Consider the following 24,355-nt stretch of genomic DNA (forward strand, 5'->3'; position numbering starts at 1 on the left):
ACCTTGCAACCAGAGTGATCTTTTTAAATCAGAGCTTGTCACTCTTCTGCTTATAAACCACCATCCCGTTACTCACTATAACATCCAGATGTTTGTTTTCGGGTTTTTTGTTTGTTTGTTTGTTTGTTTACCATTGCCTGTAAGGTGTTACATGATCTGGCCCCAGCTTTTCTCTCTCACTTCATCTCCTACTCCTCTCCATTTTTACTCATTTTGTTCCAGCCACACTAAGCTTGCTGGTTTTGGAGTATGTTGACTCATTCTGGCACCAAGACTTTGTATTTGCTGTGCCCTCTTCCTGGAATGTTTTTCTCCCAGACTTTGGCATGCCTCTGCACCCTCACTTCATCTAGATCTCTGCTCAGACATCACTGCCTTAGAAAGGCCTTCTCTTCCTGCTTTTACTTGGCTTTAGAGTACTTCCCTCTTCCTGGCTTTGAATCATTTGTTGGTTCATTCATTCATTCATTCATTCATGTGTGCATGTATTTTTAGATTTTCTTTCTCTCCTATTCACTGTAAACTTCATGAGAGATGGAGCTTATTCTCATTTATTACTATAACCCTAGAACATAAAATAGTACCTGATTGCTCAAGGAGAGAGAGATGGAAGGATGGAAGGAAGAGGGGAGCATCAGAGGCCATAGATGCACGTAATATGATATATACTGTAATTTAGGAAAATTAGTCTGGAGCTGGGCAAAGACCAAACTGAGGACCGTGGCAGACATCTAGATCGCTGGGGCTTAGATCAAATTAAAATCCCTGCTGTAGTCCCTTCTCCCTTCTTTTTCTTGTTTCTCCCATTATTCCCAGTAATATCAGGGGGTACAGTCTTCTTTATGGCTTCCTCTTTTTTGGGTGGGGCCGGTTTCCTAGTGCTTTTCCTGTTAGCCTATAATTACATGATTGTTGGCACCTTGGACTAAAGATTTAGCCTGCTTACTTTTGCTTGCTCATTTAAAAGTTACAGAAAAGGCAAAAAATAAAATTTAGAAAGTCTCTATACCTTTGGGCTTATTGAAGATGTAGTGGTTTTATCATCTTTTTTGGAGCTCAGATCAGGAAGTAGAGGTGGCCAAAATGCTACTACCATTGAAATGGGAAAAACTGAGTTTTTTTTCCCTTTCTGTGTGGGGGAAAAACCCAGTTCTTTCCAACTATATGCTTCTTTCCTGAGGCTTCTTTACTACTTACACAGAACACTTCATTCTGACCCTGGTGGTTACCACATGTCTGCAGGTTTTTCCCCAGTGTGATACCAGCTGGGTGTCCTACAATTTAACTCAATTCTGACACTGTCTACTTGGAGAGAGCATCAGATCCCACAGATAAGGGCTCAGCCCCATGAGACTGTCCCTTCCCCCAACACACACACACATCAGATACCAGTTCAAGCCCAGTTTATCAGCTGTGCTTCTGAGCAACTGACTGTATAGATTGGAGGTTCCAAAGACCCCCTCCTTGAGTTCAGTTAATTTGTTAGTGTGGCTCTCAGAACTCAGGGAATTATTTATGTTTACCAGCTTATTAAAAGATATGATAAAGGATACAGATGAACATCCAGATGGGAGAGGTGTGTAGGGCCAGGTTTGTGGGAAGGGGCATGGAGCTTCCGTGCATTCTCCAGACACACCCCTCTCCCAGTGCCTCTGTGTGTAATTCAACCCGAAAACTCTCCAAACCCCATACCATTGAGATTTTATGGAGGCTTCCTCATGTAGGCGTGATCAGTCATTAACTCCATTTTTGGCTCTTCTCCCTTCTCAAGAGAATGGGGGGCAGGGCTGAAAATTCTGAAGTTCTAGTCATGGCTTGGTCTTTCCAGTGATCAGTCCTCATCCAGGAGCCATCCAGGAGCCTACCCAGAGTTGCTCCATTAGAACAGAAGACACTACTCTGTGACCCCTGAAATTACAAAGGTTTCAGGAGCACTGCATCAAGAACCAGGGTCTGCAAGCATATACTAGAACAAAAGATGCTCCTAGGGCTCTTGTCACTTAGGAAATTACAGGGCTTTCAGGAGAACTGGGCTAGGAACCGGGGGGTAGAAACCAGTGTATATTTTGTTATCTCACAGTCATGCAGCCAGGTGACATTTTAATCCGGTGGGCCTGTGGCTAGTTGTTTATATTCTGGGTGGTCCTCAACTGTGGGCAAACACATTAAGATAGACAGCCTCATGAGTAAGCAGCAAGGTTCAGTCTTATGCACCAGCAGTGGTTCAACTGATGATGAACTCCTAGAACAGGAAGTAACAAGTTTAAGATGTAATACAGGAAATGAAAATGCCAGTATTAGGTCACGTTTTAGGGCAGTCACAATGTTTGATCAGTAAGAATATAACAGATGAAAACTAATACATTATTTTCATAATAACATTCATATTGTGTTAATAGCAGCGTTTTGCAAGGTAGAACATTTTATAAGAATAGTCAAATTGTCTTAAAAGACCCTAAGTTTTCCTGCAAATATAATAATTTAACACTTTAATTGGGCATACTTTAAATTTTAAGTATTTCTAGGTCTAAGGCTGCCACTTGTGATCATTTTATATACGTATATTTGATCAATTATGTGCTGTCTGATAAAAAATTTCTTACTTTAACTAAAATGTTCTCACTTTGAAGGGAGCTAACATTCTGTTAACGGATAATGGTCATGTAAAATTGGGTAAGTAAATTAAAATTTTGTCATTTGAGCAAATTTATTCCAGAACATAGTTTTATTTGCCTCTGTAAGATTAGTTTTTCCCTCAGCATCTGTGTATTTTTAGGTGGAAATCTCTTTGTGGGGCATATGTAACCTGTTTCTGTTTCCTTTTCTCCTACATGGGGATAGAGTCCGCCCTTCACATATGACAGATTTGTTGCAAAGATATGGCAAAATAGTAATTCTTCAGGAATTCTTTCACCTGTAACCTGAGGAATGTGACTTTTAGTAAGAAATTTGTACAAAATTGCCTTGTAACCAAAAAACAGGGTAAACAAAAGCCAAAAAATCAATAACACCAAAAATCCTACATCCTTTACATTAGCATTTAAAACTAAATATAGTTGGGGTGCCTAGGTGGCTCAGTTGGTTAAGAGTCAGATTCTTGATTCAGCTCGGGTCATGATCCCAACAGTTGTGGGACCCAGCCCCACATCGAGCTGTGTACTGACAGCGCGGAGCCTGCTTGGGATTCTCTGTCTCCCTCTCCCTCTGCCCCTTCCCCACTTGTTCTCTCTCTCTCAAAAAAAAAAAAAAAAACAATATTACTAATATAAGGATGTAATTTAGATGCTGGATGTTCCTTTATTTCAAACTGTACCTTTTATAACTTTTGGTTATGACTAAAATAGAGTTCCAAACCTAAATAATAACTTAATTTGAAAGTTTGAGACTGGGAACATGTATAGTATAGTAGTTTTTATAAACAGAATCATGGACGTTAGGTATTAAATGAAGAGTTTAATAAATAGGAAAGTTATTTTGGATTATATATTACTATAAGACAAATCAGCATTCAAAAACCATTTATTTTATAAAAGCATGAATAAAACTATTTTGAATTATAGCCTACAGTAGGACTGATCAGATATAAAAGTATCTATCTGATAATTAACTTACATAATAAAATTTTGCTGAGCTACCTCTAAAGATGAAAAAAGCATTTATCTAACTATTGATGTCTTAGTGAACAGTTTCTATCAGCAGTTTAATATTTTGTGTTAATATTATGTGCCTTACTGACAGAAATCCTATATATAAAACGTTGATTGATAAGGATTTAGAAATGACTGTTAAAAAACTAGAAAATATTTAGACCTCAACATACTTAAAGAATAGCAACAAGTCCTGCATAAAAACAAATTTCCTAGTGATTGGTGTTGGGATTAGAAAGTATTGCTAAGGTAAGATTTTGGGGAACATTCTGTTTGGGTGTCTTTTCAGGCTAGGCAGATTTGCCGGTAGATTCTTGGTTTGTTTGATGTCAGTCATCATGAGTATGGCAGGAAGTGAATGGAATATATGACTATGTAAGGTCCCTTCCAGTGATATTCCTTGAATTTCAGGTCCTGAGAATTTGAAATTATAATATTATTAAGTCTGGCGGGTTAAATTTTCTCAGCTCTCTCTTTCTCATCAAAATCATTGACTTTTGTTTTCATCTGATTCATGCAGGGATATATGAGAATCTATTTGGCTGTAATACACCCTGACTACTTAGTGATATTTTAGTGCTAACCCATAAAAGTTAAAAAAGTTTAATGTGATATTTAAGAATATCTCGTTTCTGTGAAATTAGTTTAATGAAAATAATTGTTAAATGTTTCTTCTCATGTTACTGTAAATCATTTTACCTTCCCTCAGTTTTCTTCCCTAAATGTTTCTTCTTTTTTTAATAGCTGATTTTGGAGTATCTGCACAGATTACAGCTACAATTGCCAAACGGAAATCTTTCATTGGTACACCATATTGGTAATTGTATTTTAATTGATAATTTAACATTTTGTTTTTCTGTCATTATTGAATACAGCGTTTATTGAAAACATAACACTGGTCAAAAATTTTAAGACTAAAACAGATTAAGAAGATCATCAAGAGCTTACGCAGTGTAGGCGGGTACACTTGTGGATACACAGCCAAAGAATATTTTACCATGTTCATTAAGTGGAAGAAGCTCTAAAAAGATTGATAATGGCTTTTGGGAACCTTGCTATAAAAGAACTCTCGCTTGCTCTGTAGGGTCCAGCATGATTTTTATACATATTTAGTAAATGTTTGTTGATGATTACTGATCTCCAACTGCAGCTTCAGAGATTAAAACTCTAATGTTATTACCCACCAGAGAGTGAAACTGTCTTCAGAACATGGGAAATTATGAATTAGGCAAAGTAAATTTTTGGAACACACTCTGTCTTCATCTCTCTCTCTCTCTATATATATATATCATGTCTTTCCCACATGAACTCTAGGGATGTAGAACAGAATGGAATGTCTTGTCCAGAGTGACTAAGGTTGGCAGTTCCTCAGTTAATCAGAAACATCTGTTGAATGGCAAATCTCAAAATTAACACAGATGTACGTTAAACCTTTTAATTTCAGGCTTACGAGTGTCTTTTTCTTTTTTACTTTCTTTTCTTTCTCTTTGTTTCTTTTCTTTTTCTTCCTTCTTTCCTTTTTCCTTTTTCCTTTCCTGCCATAAGACCAAGGCCTTTTCTTTGAGTGGCTCTCTAATTAGAGTTATATCTTAATAATGTAAACTATACCCATAATACATCAACTACATTTTCCAGGTTGTGTTTCTCTAAAGCGCAATCTTTAGTTCTAAAGAACTCGGACATACAAAGCATGTGACTTTTTTTTTTTAAGTCAGGTCTATGAGATATAGATTTAGCCTTGCTAGGTGTGCAAGTCTCCCAGTGTTGAGAGACTTGTATGCTTTAGTGGTGAGAAATAGCACTATACTCAATATAAAAGATAGGTTTCCAACACCCAAGGAAGTGTTCTTTTGCCCCCTTTAGTAAATTCTGTCCCTTCATCCCTAGCCTCTGGCAGCACTCAATCTGATTTCTGCCTTTTCCCTGAATGTCCTACAAATGGAATTATGCATTCTGTAGCCTTCGTAGTCTTTTAGAGTTGTCATATTCTCAACATAATTTTCTAGGTTTTTTGGTTTTGTCTTTAGAAACTTGCTTTAACAAGCTTTTTTGTAAGCATTCACTTTAATTTTCATAACTTACCTTTTTAACCTGCTAACAAATCAGTTTTTTATAACGTTTAATTAAATTGCATATTTATAATATTATATAATAATGTATATAATATAATGAATAAAGAGGTTCACAGATGAACTCAGTTGACTGTATAAGCATACAGCCTAGCTGGCAGGAGTAGAAGCACAGCTGGGGTCTTTCACTTGTGTATTTATAGAGGAGTGGAGAACGTCTCCTCGCACGGCAAGCGGGGCATATCAGCTTTATGCATTTTCCTTCTCTGCTAGTGTACTTGTACCAGTAAACTGGAAGATTCCAACCATCAGTAAAGTAATAACTGACATACTTTAAAATTCACTTTTCTTATGACAGTTCGAATATTTTTAAGAAGTACTTTAAGATTAGAAAGATTTTAAGAGGAAGCATTTTGAAAGTCAGAAGGTGTGTGTGTGTGTGTGTGTGTGTGTACGTATTTTTAACTTCACCAATTTACTTGACTTCCCTAAAATCATAATAGGAGGACAAGTGGGTATTTGTAAAGTTACTTATTAAAATCATTCTTTTGATATGTGAGAGTTGGTTATTTTCAAAACCGTTGTTTAGAATTTAAAAACTTTTATATTTGAAAATATAATTTAAATCAGTCAAATAAAAATGTATAGAGCTACAATTGGAACAAGACTATATAGGAAAGTTAAAACTAAATTTGGGTAATTTTCCTCTAAATAAATACAGTTTTAAAAAGCAGACACTCATTTTTATAACTTCCACCTTTAAAATAAAGCTGAAAAACTGCCAGTTAAATTTATAGTAAGTATGAGCTAAATATTAAATGAAGATTATTGATGCCCCAGTAAGTAGTTTTGGTCGTATGAAAACAGAGGCCAGATTGCAGTTCACTGGTACAAATAGGTAAGAGCTAAAAATTATAGATCATTTATTGCAAGATGTTATTTCTCTGTAAAATTCTACATTGTACAGAGAAAAGAGATTAAGGTGTGGACAAATTTGGGTTATGTTGCTGTACTATAAATGTCAAGTTTTATAAACCTTTATAAGTATAGCAAAGTAACCAAGGAATCACCAGTAGGGTCTTGGGATGGAGGGTCTTTTAAGGGATCAAGATCTCGACAGAGATCTTTAAAATACTACATACTTATTTTTCAGATATCAAGGCCTAAGTAGGCCTCAGCTTAGAAAGGGATAGTTCCAAGTGCCTCTGGTGGGAATATGGAAGAAAATACAGTAAACACAAGTTTTGCAGTTTTTTTTTTCCCCTGCAATATTTCCTTCAGGATGGCTCCAGAAGTCGCAGCTGTTGAGAGGAAAGGGGGTTACAACCAGCTCTGTGACCTCTGGGCTGTGGGAATCACTGCCATAGAACTTGCGGAGCTTCAGCCGCCTATGTTCGACTTGCACCCAATGAGGTCAGTGTATCACAATTGAAGAGTTCTGTGCTTAAATTAAGGGTGATCCTCTCACCCCCAGTACTTATTACATCATAAATACTAGTCTGAGTCTTGCTGTATCTTAGTAATTGTAATAGAATTATTTAATAGTAATAGAATTATTTATATTATATATTAAAATATAAAAGCTTAAAATGCTGCGTAACAATTTGTTGTTGATTTTTCAGAGCGTTATTTCTAATGACAAAAAGTAATTTTCAGCCTCCTAAACTAAAAGATAAAATGAAATGGTAAGTATTTTTGTGTTATTTACTTCATAATCATGACTAAAAAAAGAATTAAAATTTAAAAGTCTTAATTTTCAAAATTTCTTAGGTCAAATAGTTTTCATCATTTCGTAAAAATGGCACTCACCAAAAATCCAAAGAAAAGACCTACTGCTGAGAAGTTACTACAGGTATTATTGTTCCCTGAAATATCTTTTTTTCAAAAGGTAAAATGTCATCCAATCATATTTCTAATGAGTGTTCTGTTCTATATTATTTTTATAGCACCCTTTTGTCACACAACCTTTGACACGGTCTTTGGCAATCGAACTGTTAGATAAAGTGAATAATCCAGATCATTCCACCTACCATGATTTTGATGATGATGATCCTGAGGTAGGAACTGTTTTTACCAAGTATACATATAACATATATGTACGTATGTGTGTGCATCTCAGAAGCAATATTTTAAAGTTCTGGGTCTGGTTTAAATAATAAACTCGTGAGGGAATAATGAACTCTTTGAATTGGTCTCTCCTAGGGAAGTCATGTGTTGGATTTTTCTTACTGTCTTCGTGTGTGTGACTGTTTTCTGAAAATGGCAAAGGCACAATCATCTAATCCACTTGGTGAAATTACTGTAGTTATTTCAAAGTAGTCATTTTGGATGAAGTTGCCAAATAAATCGTCCACTTTAAAAGAGAGAGTGCAGACAGGAAGTACCTAAGTCAGATGTTAGAATACATTGAAAATTTCTGTTCAGTTTTCCCTTTAAAAACAATCCTGCTACAGTACCTCATGAATTATTAGTGGTTAGTAGAAAGTATAGGATTGATTTTATTGGTGACTAAAACCTTAATTATCCACTATGGGAATGTTTTAAAATGAGCCAGTGTTGGGGTGCCTGGGTGGCTCAGTCGGTTAAGCATCCAACTTCAGCTCCGGTCATGATCTCATGATCCGTGAGTTCGAGCCCCACGTCAGGCTCTGTGCTGACAGCTCAGAGCCTGGATCCTGTTTCAGATTCTGTGTCTCCCTCTCTCTGATCCTCCCCCATTCATGCTCTGTCTTTCTCTGTCTCAAAAATAAAATAAACGTTAAAAAAAATGTTTTTAAATGAGCCAGTGTAGTTGTTACAGAATAAAATAACTAATATGATAGAAGGATTGATATCAAAGGAAGCTTCTTTTCTGTTGGCATACTTAACATTCCTAGCCCAGCTAATAATTGTGACACCTAAGAGAAACTTGGTAAATGTGACATGGCCGAATTTTGTTATTGGATATATAACTTGAGATGGATACCCTTGACCCTGATGACTGGCTTTATGGAAGATACTTAAAATGGTGTAAATTTCTTAATACTGAGGGAACGATAACTCTCAGTGGTTGGAAAGATGGTTGTGTATTGTGTTAAGTCAGAACCTTTCTGTCAATTCACCATTATTCTAGCTTGCCATCATTATACAGCTGTAATTTAAAAAGCTATCTGTCCTTTTGTTCAAAGTCTGGAAAGGAGTTTGGAAACATAAAACTTAAGGAACGTAAAGTATTACTATTGATCTTATAATTATAGTAGGGAAAACTTGTTTTATTGTTATGCTTAAGTCTTCAATTTGCAAGGTAATGTGGGACTATAAAAATGACCCTGGTAGCCAAGACACCCAGCAAAGTGATCTTAATAATCAGTGGGAAAGTGACAGTTGTTCTGTGACTTTGAAAATTTTTTGTAAGAACATTAAAAATTCTCTTACTGTCAGTTTTAAATGTATAAGGAAGTGAAAAAGTAATTAAGACTAATATTTACTTACTGCACTGTTATTTAAAATATTAGAACCAGTGAGAATTAACGTGTTTTGTTTTTTTACAAAAAAACTTGCATAGATTGATTCTCAAGTAGTCTACTTACTAAGTAGATTGCACAGTGCTTGCCTTCTTGTCATAACTCTGTGACACGGAGCAAGTATCTTTTTTGTGCCTTGGTGAACTGTCCTACTCCCTTTCTAAGTTCGGGTCAGTTTCCAACGTTCTTTTCCTTTGTACTTCCAATGCATGAACCAACTCCGTATTCGTATTCCCGTGATGTGAAATTTTTTGTGGATGCCACTTCTTTGGGAGCATCTTCCTCTTTTTTTATCAGAACCGCTTTCTTCCTTTATACCAGTAAGTTCACCTTCACCGAGTTCTCTGGCTGTACGTCTATAGGCTCGTGAGCGGCAGCCGGGTCCACGCTCTTACCGTCATTGTTTCTTCCTAGAACTCCACTTACATGTTACGTTCAGATTTTATTTCCAGCATGATCCAGACTTCACACTTTTTATTTCTTTACAGCACTTTCATCTTTGTTGGCTAATTCCCTCTTTCAGCTACCAGTTTTTGTTTAAAATGTCACATGAGTGTATCCTCACTGGGAGACCAGAGGGAACACAACTACCCACTCTGCCGTCTGTGCACGAGCTGACAGGTGCTCAGTGAGCAGTCACAGACATGGGAAGAAGCGATGTGATTTGTCACTGAATGTGACGTGCATCTGTTTGTCACGTGGTGATTTGTGGCCTGAATAGAGAGCTTGCAGTGAAGTTTGTACGTTATACAGTTACAATTCATGTACTGAATGTTAATAAGATATTAATATACCAAATATTATACGATTGTAGAGTATCTATACAATTAATATACTGCTGACTGATATTTGAACCATGTTACGGGGGACTGGTGTCATTTAACTAATTCATGGTGACTGAAATTCGTGCATCCTGAGACTGCAAGGCAAGGACTGCCTGTGTCTTCTCAGTGCACTGAATGCCACCTCGTTGTCTCTTCGCACGTCCTGTACACTCGTCACACTGAATTACGAAGTCCTTTTGAAAATGTACTTAAACAGGAGAAATAATAAGCCAAATACAGAAGCAGTCTGTGGAATGAAGATGCTTCTGAAGTTTCCTCATGTAGTGGAGAAAGAAATTCATCTTTCTTATGAAGTCTGTGTTGTTCGTATTATAATTGTAGGTTGTGGGGGGAGAACTTTTCTTCTCATGTTTAAGATAAAACTTTTCCCAGAGAAATTCATAATCTTACTACTTGCAAATGCTTCGTTGTTGAAATTGCTAAGGGCTGCGTTCCCACTCATAATTTGAGTGACATGTATCTAACTTGCATTTCAGGATTTGCTGTGATACTGTGCATGTTGTATGAAGGCTGAATACTCTTGAAAACATTGAGCACATCTGCTAATTCTACAGTCTCTAAAATGTATTATCTATCCTACACTGTTGGAAGGAAGTTTGACTTTTTTATTTTGGATTCCCATGTAGTTTTTTAGAAAGGTGCTGCACATTATACTTAATATAGTTTTCTTCGACATGTTAACCCATTTACTCTGTTCAGCATTCTGAGATTTAATAATTTTATAGTTATACCGTTTAAGCTGGGAAAGTAAAACTGCTCTCCTAGGCAGTCACAGGTTTTATTCATGTTCACTGGTAATAGCAGTCTGTGTGACTAGCCTGACGGGATACCTGTTTTTGCTTGCTTGTTTGTTTTTGCTGCCATATATTGTTATCAGAAGTACGGGGTTTGTTCTTTTCCAGCTCTGCGTCTAATTAGCTGAGTGCCCGAATTTTGAGTCTCAGTGTTCTCATCTATAAAATGAAGAATAGTACTTGGTTCACAAGTGTAGTTTGAGGACAGGATGAGCTGAGGTGTACGAAAGCACTTTGTAAAACTGCAAACCACTGTGTACACGTAAAGTTTAAATACTTCAGTTTTGAAATGGCTTTTGCTGCTGTTTGACTACTATCAGTATTTCAGTGTTTGGGGTCTTTTAGATTCATAAGGTTTTATTTCCTGAGACGCACCAATATGAGAATAGTTGACTTGGGTCCTGTTCTTGATCTGCCTTTTGAATCTGCTAATTTGAACTTAAATGTTAATGAATTACATTTTTCACGAAGATATATCTACGAGTGTGTCTCCTTCAAAGGTAATAACTTCAAGGGAAGCGTTTCACACACAGAAAAAAAAAAAAACCTATTTGGTACGTGAAATAGATGCTGGCATCACCTCTTAAGGTGAGACCTTCAAGTGTATGGGCAGAAGCTGCAGAAGCTTCTCAGATAAGGCCCCTCATACTCCATATGGTTGGAGGGATGTCTGTGACTGAATGTTTCTCTCTGGAAGTGGCAATACACAGAGCTTTTAATACAGTAAAAGGAAAGAAAATGGAGTGCTGTTCCTACAAGAAGAAACATGAAGGGGGAAAAAATTATGCTTGCTAAAGTAAAAGGACCATAAATCTTTAATGCCTTTAGCATCGTTTCATTTTATTCACCCCATTCTTTTTGATAGAAGAACTTGAGGCAGATTTTTTTTTAAATCACAGTATCCTCTTCTGCAACAGGGAAAGCTGCAGCTTTTGAACAGCTGTTGAATTATTGAAATACTCAGTTTTGGATATTTATTTCAGAGAACGTTTATTGGGAACCTGCTGTGGATAAAATATATCCATAATCTTAGAAGCTCCCAGTTGCTGGTTGCCTCCTTTGTAAAAAAAATAACCACAGAATCATTATATTTTGTCCTGTGTTTGCATAAAATGGGGTATTTCTTTCACATTTGGGTAATTTTGTGGACCAGACTGTGACTTGATTATCAAATGCCACATTATCATTGATTTTGGTCTTTTCCTAGCCTCTTGTTGCTGTACCACATAGAATTCACTCAACAAGTAGAAATGTAAGAGAAGAAAAAACCCGCTCGGAGATAAACTGTAAGTGTATACTTTACACAGTTCATAATTTAACAATGAGAAATAAGATTTCAGGTTGTAATTTAGTTAACAATTACTTTTGTTTCATTTTTTTCCAAATAGTCTTTCTTAGTAAATCTTTTTACAGGTAGAGTTTAATTAAGGCAGTAAAAATTTTTCACTTACTTTATTCCTGGGGAATTGTCTGTGGCAAGAGAGGGGATGTATTTATGTTGTTATTGTTTGGGAGGAGGAATAAAATCCCTCAACCAGGCAGGACAGAAGTAATTGAGGCACTGCTTCTTAAACCGATAGGTGTGTACAACTCACCTCGAGAGCTTGTTGAAGTGGTTTCTGATTCAGTGGATCTGCTGTGGGAGTGAGGTTCTTTACTTCTCACAAGCTCCGAGGTTGTGGAGATGCTTATGGTTCCAGGACCACACTTTGAGTAGCAAGGAGAGGTAGAGATCTGCAAACTGGCTTAGCGTCTGAGTGTCCTGAGCACCTTTAAAACTAGGTTCCACGCCCCACTTTTCCACAGATTCTGATTCACTAGGTCTTGGGTCAGCCCAGGAATCTGTCTTTTAAAAACAGCCCTCTGGGGGCGCCTGGGTGGCTCAGTCGGTTAAGCGGCCGACTTCGGCTCAGGTCATGATCTCGCGGTCTGTGAGTTCAAGCCCCGCGTCGGGCTCTGTGCTGACAGCTCAGAGCCTGGAGCCTGTTTCAGACTCTGTGTCTCCCTCTTGCTGACCCTCCTCTGTTCATGCTCTGTCTCTCTCTGTCTCAAAAATAAATAAAAACGTTAAAAAAAAATTAAAAATAAAATAAAATAAAATAAAAACAGCCCTCTGGGTAATTCTTATGTACACGAGCGAGTTATGGGCCCACCGAGACAGACCTTTCATTCACAGGGAATCTGGTGCTGTCAGCTCATCAGTGATGAACTCTGCCAGCAGGAATCTGCAATAATAGTGCCTGAACTTCATTCTTCTTTTTGGAAGCATTAATTCTCTATGACTTAAAATACTAATTTAGTGCAATCGGGCACTGTGATAACAGTTTTCTGTGAATTAAAGATTTATCCTGAAGGACCTAAAATCCAAAATGGCTTTAGTGAAATTATGTGGTAACTTAAAGATAACTACTGAAAAGAAACTGTTCCCAATTTTTGGCTAGATTAGTAATGCTAATTATAATAATACATTTCATACTTCAAGGTGAATCCACCTCTTTGTCTGAAAAGCTAATAAATAAGTAGTGGCAGACACCATTTAGTAGGAAAAAAACAAAAGAAATGCAGAGATGAAGAGATTTGCCTGTGGGATGGAGGGAGACTCCAGGTAAACAGCAAGGCCTGGATCCCTCAGCCTCCAGCCCAGTGGTCTTTCACAAACACTGCTCCATTTCAGAAACCGCCTCATCACACTTGTGTGGCTTTTACACTGCAAGTCCTTTGTAAACTTCCTTTGAAACTTTGGCTGGACCATACACTGTATATTAAGTTCTTAGAAAAACTTTGTGCTGGCGCTACTTGGAAGTACTCTTAAAAAGGAGGAAACTCTTGAAAGAAAATACCGTGCATTGTACAGAAAGCCCAGGACTGGGATTTGGTACTCTGTTTGCCAGCAATTGCCTGTGTGACCTTTAAGCTCCATCTGAAGCCAGATGGTTTAAACTTGCTGATTTCCCTCCAAAAGTATTTTTCTGAAAATGACAACCTTAGTATATGAGCAAAATTTCCTATTTTTTTTAATTAAAAAAAATACTTAACAAGATGTCTTTGTCCTTTCTTTGATAATACAGATGGTGAGATCAGAGATGTCTTTGTAGTTCATTTAGAAAACTTTATATATTCAGTACTGTTGAAAATCTCGTTTAAGGTACTTTTATCTTGTTATCCAGTTCTTTTAAAAAATTACATTATCAGACTCTTTATTGCAAAGTGCAGTTCTTACTGAATCATTCTTTACAAATTTATATTTGTGACTCTCAGCTTGTAACTGTGTATGCATGTGTATGCTGTTTAAAACTAGATGCCTGTACCCCAGTTTTTCTGAGATTCTCACGTGCCCTCCTTTTGGTGGGAGCAGGTCCCTTCTCCCCCATTTGCCAGTAAAAGAGGTGTCATATCCCTCGTTGAGGTAGCAACAGAATTAAAACCACCACTTTGTTAATTTGTGAGTTTGATACTTGAGGCTTTTAAATCTTTCACAGTGTTCTAATATCTGCTTTCTTAGAATGTTTTATGACTTTATGTGAGATATGATAGAATATAGAATAGTTAATGCTGTTGTCTATAAAGACAAGCTTTGGAAAAATTATTTTAAAAATTGTATACAGTTGTTCCTCCTGATAATGTTTTATGTTTACATTTACATGGTGTCTCTCCATGCAGCGAAGGTTTTCTCTTTATTAAACCAGATGGTGTTTAAGCAACATATATACGAAAACTGACTCCTGTGCAGAAAGGGTGTTATTCTTTCCCTTTTAGGAATCCTCTCTGCCTTCATATCATTAAATACAATAAGCAAAGACTCACTTTAGGAAATAATTCCAGGCCTCTTCCTGTCTGCCTTAATAGGGTTAGTTTTGATCCATAATTGCTAGTGTAGGGTCAGCAAGTGGGAATGTTGGAGTGGAGCTGTCTCAAGCTAAAAGGGAGTTTTCATCTGGATATTAAAATAGAAATTTACAGTGTCTGGCTTGACATATGTTCAAGGAGATGGTAGAGGAAACAGATCAAGACCAATCGACAGCTAGTTACAGATAAGTAGAATTTTCTCACATTATGAAGAAAATTTCTCACATCATAAATAGCACTGCAGCCTAGGATGGTTGACCAATAATTATTTGAACAGTAGCTGGAAGATTCTGTGGCAGAAGCTTGACATCACTTCAGGGAGTTTGAAGAGAACAGGCATGAAGAATAAATCTCCAGAGGGACTGTGCTGTGCCGTTCCCCGCCCCCTTCTAGCAATGCATTCCCACAGACTACAGAGTAGTACTTTGCCCACAGAGGACAGGGGTATAGGAGCCCTGCTACAGTTAAGATTTTGTCCTTGTTAGGAAAGTTAGTCTAAGACAACATCTCTGCTCCCCAGCACTCAGTGATTATACAGATTATATGTATACAGAATATACAGATTATTCTGGCGGGGGGAAGCAGGTATGTTCACATGTGACAGTAACACAAGACAGATAGATGCACAAACTGTCCTCATGTAAGTTTATTACACAGATTTAACTTTGCTGTTTGATGACAAATACAGGTGAGAGCTGTTCAATAGGCCTGTATCAAGGTAAGGTAGGCAGATATTAAAATATTTTAATACCTTACCTAAAAGTTATTTTATGATCTTTGATGTGTGATCATGTGTGGACAGGGGTGAGGAACCCGTTACTGAAGAACCTACTCATCTCTAGGGGCCAGAATTTGATATCTGGTCCATAACAGCTGTAAACTATGTACATACTTATACAACTGGAGGTCTTACAGGGCTGTGTTTCCCAGCCTTTTTCACTTATCCCTTCTATTGATAAATATTCAAATCTCATGGTTTCTTTTAACTGGTATTAACATTCACAATAAATCATACATACTAAGCTAAAATAAAAGCAATTATAAAAATGATTATACTTTAAAATTTCACTCATTTCCTGACCTTGATTGAGAAGGACTGTTTTGGCTGAAGCTCTTACTAGTTGAACTGTGATATATTTGTGATTGTGTTTCTTCTTTTTAATGTTTTGTTTGTGCCTCTGCTTTTATTTCAGTGGTTTTGAATGCTTTACCCTGGTGATAAAAGCAGATAATGATAGTGAGATATGGAAATTAGAGGTAAAGATAATGAAACATTCAGTATATTATAATAGCAAGGAAGAAGGTGAAAGTAGTACAGTTTATATATGCTCTAGGTAGTTTATACCTGAGCTACAGTGATGTATTATTTATTGTTGTATAATAAATTCCCCAAAATTGAGTAGCTTAAAATAATGAACATTTATTCTCATACATATTCTGAGGCTCAGGAATCCAGGACAACTTTGCTGGGTGGTTCTGGCTCACATCTGTTATGAAGTTATACCAGCTGGGGCTAAAGTCATTTGAAGGCTGGGCTGGGCTGGAGGATTTGCTTCTGTGGTTGCGTAACTATTAACTGAGGCTTCAGTTACTTGCCACTTAGACTCTCCTTAGGGCTGTTCACAACATGACTTCAGAGCAAGTAGTCCAAAAGAGAGCCCAAGATAGAAGCCTTACCTTGGAAGTGATACACCATCACTCTGCCATATTCATTTGATCACAAAGACCAACGCTGGTGATGTGGGAAGGGACTACACAAATTGATGAACACTAGGAGGCAGGAATCATTAGAGGCCAACTTGAAGGCTGGCTTCCAAAAGTAGTCTGCCTCAATTGCTGTCTGCCCACCTAAATCCTGAGTTAGATGCTCTCTAGTGAATGCTGGGTCACAGTGAAGTAGGTTAGATCCTGACTGTAACATACACATAATTCTGCTAATCATTTTTTTATTTTATTTTATTTTATTTTTTACTATGGAAGAGGCCTAGGACTAACAGATTTAGCTTTAAATAGCCTACCTAGACTTTCTTGGACTTTTTCCAGCCAACAGATTCTTAATTTAAAACATTGGGTTTTGATCCCTATATGGTACATGGTAAAATTAAATGTATTGCCATAGAGTAACTTTTAAAATTATTACGTCTTTAAGAATACAGAAAGAGATCATGGCTTTACTTCTTTTCTTCTTTAGTTGGCCAAGTAAAATTTGATCCACCCTTAAGGAAGGAGACAGAACCGCATCATGAACTTGTAAGTAGAGTAGTCTTGGAATGTTAACACTAAAAATAAATATTTTAATTAGTCTTTGTGATATTGGTAATGACTACAAAGTCTAGTTCTTGATATTTTCAAAAGCATTTGGGGAAATAAAAAGGTAAATAATTCTAAAATTACAAAAAATAAATCTGTGTTGCTGAGATCGAATATTCTTAATGTTAGGAGAAATGTACTAGTTTTACCATTCTCCTGTAAAATGTTTTTAATGCTGACCTGTTAATTTTTTTTTTTATTTTTGTTTTTCAGTTTTCGAGGGGCTTTTTGTGTACGCATTTGTTAGGATAAATGCCACCATTTTAAATTAAAATGTTGGACCAATAAAACACATCTCACTGAATTTATGGGCAGCCTTTTAAGAGTGTAAACCAGTTTTCTAAACATGAGGGTAGAGTCAAATCTATTGGGACTAAAACTCAGGAGAGACCAGGCATACATAATAGATCAAGTCTGTCATTCATTTAAGGCTTGCTAACTCTATGAATGTTCTTTTCATTATTGTTTTTTGTTAATGTTTTATAAACACCTTCCTAGATACGTGATAATATATTTTTAGATTCAGTCTTAGAAACAACATGTTTTGCAAATATTTGAGATGTTACTATCCTATGGAAGAATTTAAAAAATGAGACTTAAAAAACAAAATCAATCCTAATGAAATTAGTTTCCTAGAGCTCCAGATTATATGTTTTTTTTTTCTGTTCAATACTGAGAAGAAAGTAACTATTAATAAGTTGTAAGGATTGAAATGGAAACTTTCTTAAATTTAATGCTTTTGTGAACCCACTTGACTAAAGGTATACAAAGTGGAGTTATTCTAATTCAGTATACCAGCATGGAGGAAAGGAATGTTAAAAATTCTTAAAATGATTATAACATTTAAACCTAACACTTACGTAGAGGATGTAGAAGGTTAAGAACAAAAAGTAGTAATGATGTTTATAAATGCTAATAGTTACTTTGTTAAGGCAGTTTGAGTTTGTTTCCTGTTTCTCTTTTGAAGTTGGCATTGCATGTATTTAAATTATATACTAGTTTAATAAAACTGTATTACAGAGCAAAGTTGTTGCAATATTGCTATTTTACAAGCTTCTTAAGATTATTTGACTTGGCATTTGCCTTAATAAAATTATTAGCAGGACTAACCTCATTTGTGACAGTTTCCCTTTGTGAATTTGTGGCTTTTAGTTTAAGTGTAAATAACTTGGGTTTCTTGGTCTCTGCTAAACAGCCCGACAGTGATGGTTTTTTGGACAGTTCAGAAGAAATATACTACACTGCAAGATCTAATCTGGTATTTCTCATCTTCTGATTTTCTTTGTCAGCATTGTTTAGTCTTAATTGTTTTTGATTTTTTTGATCAAATATTTTGTTCAATTTTAATGAACCAGCTTAAACATCATTTTATAAGTTCCTGCCATTTAGCAAGGTTCTATATATTGATTATTAGCATTTTTTTTCCAAAACAAGTTAGATATATCTACTCAAGTGTATTATAATGTAATAAAAACTAAAATCTATTTTCCTTTTTTATGAAAAGTATTTAACTTTCTCACTCAAATGGGTTTTTTTTAGAAATTACATTTCCCATAAAAATGTCATTTTAATAATGTGACTTATTTTAGTGAACTAGAAAGCATCCATATATGTATTACATAACCGTTCATATATATAAAACTATTTTTATATATTGCATATATAACATATACGGAAATAGTTTCAAAAAATAGCTTACCCCTAGTTAACAATGAAATCTGTCTCAGATGAAATTTTAACTTTTTAGCATTAGGTAATATCTCATTTTCTCAGGCCAAAATTTGGATTTTAAAGCCTCCCTGAAGTTATAAGTATTAAGGCTGTTTTACCATTAGGTAAGAAAAGAGGGAAACTAACCCTGGTAAATATTAAATAAATAGTAACTTTAATAGTTGCTATTGAATAGTTTTTTTCTACTTCAGTAGGTAGCCAGGACCCAAAGTTGCCTCCATATTATCCTTAGATTCTATTTTTCTGCCTTTTCATTGGAATTTTCTTTCTTTTTCCTTTCTCTCTGCCTTAATAACGTACTTCTTTCAATTCTGATTAGTTTAAATGATTCTTTATATAAATTCTTAAATCTATACCCTGTAACATTTGTAGAACATAAAATGTTGAGACATAATTTCTCTTTTGAGGAAGTTGCTGTCTTGATGGGCGGAAATTATTTGGACATACAAACTTTCAGCTGTGCAACAAAATATACAGTGGATTGCCAGCAGGTATTGACTGTTGAGGAGAGGCTGACATTTATGTAATAAGTGTATGGAAATCACAGGAGAAAAGCTTTGGGGTTAATGTGGCTTATCTGGCTTCAGGAAGGGACTAAAACTGATTTCACTGTAGTGTAGGAACCCTTATAGAGTCTTCAGGAGGAGAATGGACAGATGCCTCCAATGTTTCATGGGAATTGATGTGGGAACAGTCATCGGCACAGATGCCAGTTTTGAGAGATGGCAGATATAAGAGCTGAAATTATGAAATTGGCATACTACTCCTTGAATTATGGTATTGGCTCAGAAGAGGAGGATTGAAGTCATCAAAGAAGAAGTGATAGATGAAACCATGATTGCATTTGTTCCCTAGTTAGGTCCGAAGAAGGATGGAGTGCAGAAAACTGGTTACCACAGTGGGTGATGCCTGTGTTTTGCAGTCAAAGGTAGAACCAACATGGGGGAGAAAGAAGAAGCAGTTGGAAAGCTGGAAGAGTCAATATCAATACTTGGACTGTCAGAAAAGAAAGAAGGATGCATCCGATGGTCCAGAGAGGACCAGAAAGTGTAAGGATTGGGAGTTAACTGTCCACAGGGGCAAGTGAGATGAAATGTCTGAAGAAAACCCTATCAGCGGCTTCTGGATTGAAGATTTTTTTCAGAATTACATATAGATAGGTTAGAGTGACAATTAGTGAAATTTGTTGTGGAAATAAAAGATCACAAAATCAAAAGTTTAAACTGACCACCATTAATATTCTCTAGAAAAGACAACAGCAACAAACCCAGAAACATGGTCTTTAAAATTACAGTTATTCTCTTCTGTTCTCTGGGTTGCTAGAACTAGCCTAGTAACATGAATAAATTATGGCTCTGTTCCCTAGAACTGTCCTACCCCCAAATAATCAGGAGTTTCTGACGGAGCAGCTGACAGGCGGTCTTGTGACAGAGGGCTTTAGGGACAGTTAACTAATTACATAGTTCTGGCAGAAAAGGATGAACAAAATATAGTTCTACATATTGTCAGACCCTACAGTTTATAAAATCAAACTTTAAAAGTTCACCTCTGATGATGATAAAAACTAACATTCATCTACAAGTTTTTATACACCAGGCATTCTAAATGCTTCAAATGTATTAAAATCTTTGTATTGGAAATGAGGGAACTTAAGGTGCAAAGAAGCTGAAATTGGTCTTCCTCCTCAGCTAAATAATAGCCCACCAGGGGTTTGATCAAGGCAGCTGGTTCAGGAAATGAAACCTAAACCACTGCCTGTTGCATCTACCCCAAATACTGAGCTCGCACTCATGGTCTCTTTTCAATCATGTATATATGTTCCATAGTTATTATTATTTTTTTAAAAGAATGTACCTGTTTTACTGTTTGTTTTTAATGTTTGTTTATTTTGAGAGAGAGCGCACGTGTGCGCGTGCACCAGCGGGGGAGGGGCAGAGAGAGGGAGAGAGAGAATCCCAAGCCAGGCTCTGTACTGACAGCAGTACTGATGCAGGGCTTGATCTCATGAACTGTGAGATCATGACCTGAGCCGAAATCAAGAGTTGGGTGCCACCCAGGTGCCCCCATAGTTATTATTTTTTTTTTAATTTTTTTTTTTTTTTTTTTTTAGAGAGCAAGTGCATGTGCACAAGCAGGGAGGGGCAGAGGGAGAGAGGGAGAATCCTGAGCAGGGCCTCAGTCTTGGCAACCCTGGGATCACGACCTGAACCAAAATCAAGAGTTGGATGCTCAACTGACTGAGCCACCCAGGTGCACCATTATTCTTTTATTGTGGTAAAATATACATAACATAAAATTTACCATTGTGAGCTTTTTTTAGTATGCAGTTCAGTGGCATTAGGTTCACTCATATTGTGCAACCATCACTGCTATCGATCTGCAGAACTTTTTCGTCTTTCCACACTGCAACTCCTTACCTATTAAACAGTAACTCCCATTCCCCCTTCCTTGCAGTGCCTGGCAACCACCATTCTATTTTTTGACTCTTTGAAGTACCTCACAGATGTGGAATCATACAATAGTTGTCCTTTTTTGACTGGCTCACTTAGCATAATGTCACAATGTGTTTAAGATTCATTCATGTTGCTGCATGGGTCAGAATTCCCTTTTTAAGGTCGAATAATATTCCTGTGTGTGTGTGTGTGTGTGTGTGTGTGTGTGTGTACGTACACGTGTGTACCACATTTTGTTTGTTCATCTATCAATGGGACAGTTGCATTGCTTCCACCTTTGGACTATTGTCAGTAGCGTTGCTGTGAACATGGTGTACAAACATCTTTCAAGTTTCTACTTGAAGTTCTTTGGGGCATAGAACATGAAAGGGAATTGCTACATCATATAGTAATTCTACATTTAATTTTTGAGGGAAATGCCGTACCATTTTCCATAGCAGCTGTGTCATTTTACATTCCCCCCAGCAGTTCACATGGGCTTCCAATTTTTCCACATCCTCTTCAACACTTATTTTCTGTGTGTGTGTGTGTGTGTGTGTGTGTGTGTGTGTGTGTGTGTGATAATAGCCATCCCAGTGGGTGTGAAGTGTCCATAGCTGTTTCAATCCCCTGATTTCATCAGTCCTGAAACTTTGGCACTGTCAGCAAGATTTCCAGCTGTTACAAATACTTGTTGCTGGCCACTAGAAAGAAACCTGTTGCACACAAAATGTCTGGCTGTCATCTTAGCACCAAGATGGCAGCTCTAAATCTTTTGGGACCCAGATTTACCCTCTTAAAGACTTGTTGCTTAAAAGTCCCATATCATCAGTGATTTAAGTGCTAACTGTATTCATTTTATGATTTTAGAAATGAATTGAGAATATTACATCTCAGTTTTCATTATTACATTACAATGATTCCTTAAAAATTAGATTATCATAATATATGAAACCTGAAGAACAGAGCTTGATTTCTAGGATTGTTAGTAATAAAGATCTGCAAATTTTGAGAAGATGCGTAAGTTTAAAAACTTTGCCATAATGCAGTAATTAAATAGTAAGAGTTTTGCTTCTAGAAGAAAGCATAGGCAGTAATCTCTTTTGTTGCCTTAGCAACATTTTTCTAGGTATGTCTTCTAAGGCAAGGGAAACAAAAGCATAAATAAATTATTGGGACAATACCAAAATAAGCTTTTGAACAGCAAAGGAAACCATCAGCAAAATGAAAAGGTAACCTATTGAATGAGCGAAGGTATTTGCAAATGATATATCCAGTAAGAGGTTAATATCCAAAATATCTTTAAAAAACTTACACAACTCAACACCAAAAATACAACCCAGTTAAAAAATGAGCAGAGGACCTGAATAGACATTTTGGCCAACAAACCCATGAAAAGATGGCCAACAGCACTAATCATCAAGCAAATGCAAGTCAAAACCACAATGAGATATCACCTCACACCTGTCAGAATGGCTAAAATCAAAAAGTCAAGAAATAATAAGTGTTGGCAAGCATATGGATAAAAAAGGAACCCTTGTGCACTGTTAGTGGGAATGCAAATTAGTGTAGCCACTATGGAAAACAGTGTGGAGGTTTCTAAAAAAATGAAAATTAGAGATACCATATTATCCAGTAATCACATTACTGGGTATTTACCCAAAGAAAATGAAAACACTAATTCAAAAAGATACATGCACACCCCTCTGTTTATTGCAGCATTATTTACAGTAGCCAGGATGTTGAAACTTAAGTGTAGATAAATGAATGGATGAAGATGTATATATATACAATGGAATATTAATTAACTCAGCAATAACAAAAAATAAGATCTTTCCATTTGCAACAACATGGACGGACCTAGAAGGTATGCTAAGTGAAATAAGTCAGAGAAAGACAAATACCCTATGATTTCACTTATATGTGGAATCTAAAAAACAAAAAGCAAATGAACAGATAAGCCAAAACAATCAATCAAACAAAAAACCCAGGAGCAGGTCCATAAATAAAGAGAACAAGCTGGTAGTTGCCAGAGGGGAGGGGGGAGGAGATGGGCAGAATGGATGAAGAGGAGTAGGAGGTACAGGCTTCCAGTTACCGAATGAATTAGTCACAGGGATAAAAGGTACAACATAAGGAATATAGTCTGTGGTATTGTAAGAATGTGGTCTGATGATAGATGGTAGTGCAGTTGTGGTGAGCACAGCATAATGAATAGAGAGGTCTAGATCACTATTTGTATACCTACAACTAATGTAATAGATGTCGATTGTACTTGAGTTTAAAAAAAAAAAAAAACTTTTTATGAGGTCCCAGTAGTTTGTTTTTGCTTTTGTTTCCCTTGTCTCCAGAGGCATATCTCTAGGTAGGAGTTGCAGCGGCTGAGGTCAAAGAAGTTGCTCCCTGTTTTCTCCCGTAGTATTTTGATGGTTTCCTGGCTTACATTTAGGTCTTTCATCCATTTTGAATTTATTTCTGTGTATGGTATAAGAAAGTGGTCCAGTCTTATTCTTCTGCTGTCCAGTTTTCCCAGCACCATTTACTGAAGAGACTGTCTTTTTACCATTGGATATTCTTTCCTGCTTTGTCGAAGATTAGTTGGCCATACGTTTGTGGGTCCATTTCTGGGATCTCTATTCTGTTCCATTGATCTTTGTATCTGTTTTTGCACCAGTACCATACTGTCTTGATGATTACAGCTTTGTAATGCAGTTTAAAGTCTGGAATAATTGTGATGCCTCCAGCTTTGGTTTTCTTTTTCAACATTAATTCAGCTATTTGGGGTCTTTTCTGATTCCATACAAATTTTGGAATTGTTCTAGCTCTGCGAAGAATACTAGTGTTAATTTTGATAGGGATTGCATTGAATGTGTAGATTGCTTTGGGTAGTATCAACATTTTAACAATATTTGTTCTTCCAGTCCATGAGCATGGAATGTTTATCCATTTATTTGTGTCTTCTTCAGTTTCTTTGATAAGCTCTCTGTAGTTCTCATCATACAGATCTTTTCTCTCTGATCAGGTTTCTTCCTAGGTGTCTTCCAGTTATTGGTGCAGTTGTAAATGGGGTCAATTCCTTGATTTCTCTTTCTGCTCCTTCATAATTGGTGTATAGAAATGCAACCGATTTTTTTTTTAAGTTTATTTTTAGAGAGGGAGAGAGAGTGTAAGCAGGGGA

At 36.5% G+C, this 24,355-nt stretch overlaps 1 protein-coding gene across 4 annotated transcripts in view; it reads left to right on the forward strand.

Annotated features, from left to right (window-relative positions):
• The window catches only part of MAP4K3 (mitogen-activated protein kinase kinase kinase kinase 3), a 201,002-nt gene that overhangs the window by 123,580 nt on the left and 53,067 nt on the right, over positions 1-24,355 (forward strand). For 3 of the 4 annotated variants that reach the window (XR_008289566.1, XM_027033607.2, XM_053201004.1), the window contains 9 exons: positions 2,631-2,673; positions 4,392-4,464; positions 6,998-7,129; positions 7,339-7,401; positions 7,487-7,568; positions 7,663-7,773; positions 12,066-12,144; positions 16,896-16,954; positions 18,210-18,272. Coding sequence is in view for 3 of the 4 variants with exons in the window: in XM_027033607.2 (XP_026889408.1) it covers positions 2,631-2,673; positions 4,392-4,464; positions 6,998-7,129; positions 7,339-7,401; positions 7,487-7,568; positions 7,663-7,773; positions 12,066-12,144; positions 16,896-16,954; positions 18,210-18,272 (705 nt within the window). In the remaining variant the exon portion in view is untranslated. The remainder of the gene's footprint in view (positions 1-2,630; positions 2,674-4,391; positions 4,465-6,997; positions 7,130-7,338; positions 7,402-7,486; positions 7,569-7,662; positions 7,774-12,065; positions 12,145-16,895; positions 16,955-18,209; positions 18,273-24,355) is intronic. The other variant, XM_027033608.2, reaches the window with a different exon arrangement.

This window comes from Acinonyx jubatus, chromosome A3, assembly GCF_027475565.1.
Source record: "Acinonyx jubatus isolate Ajub_Pintada_27869175 chromosome A3, VMU_Ajub_asm_v1.0, whole genome shotgun sequence".
Taxonomy (NCBI): domain Eukaryota; kingdom Metazoa; phylum Chordata; class Mammalia; order Carnivora; family Felidae; genus Acinonyx; species Acinonyx jubatus.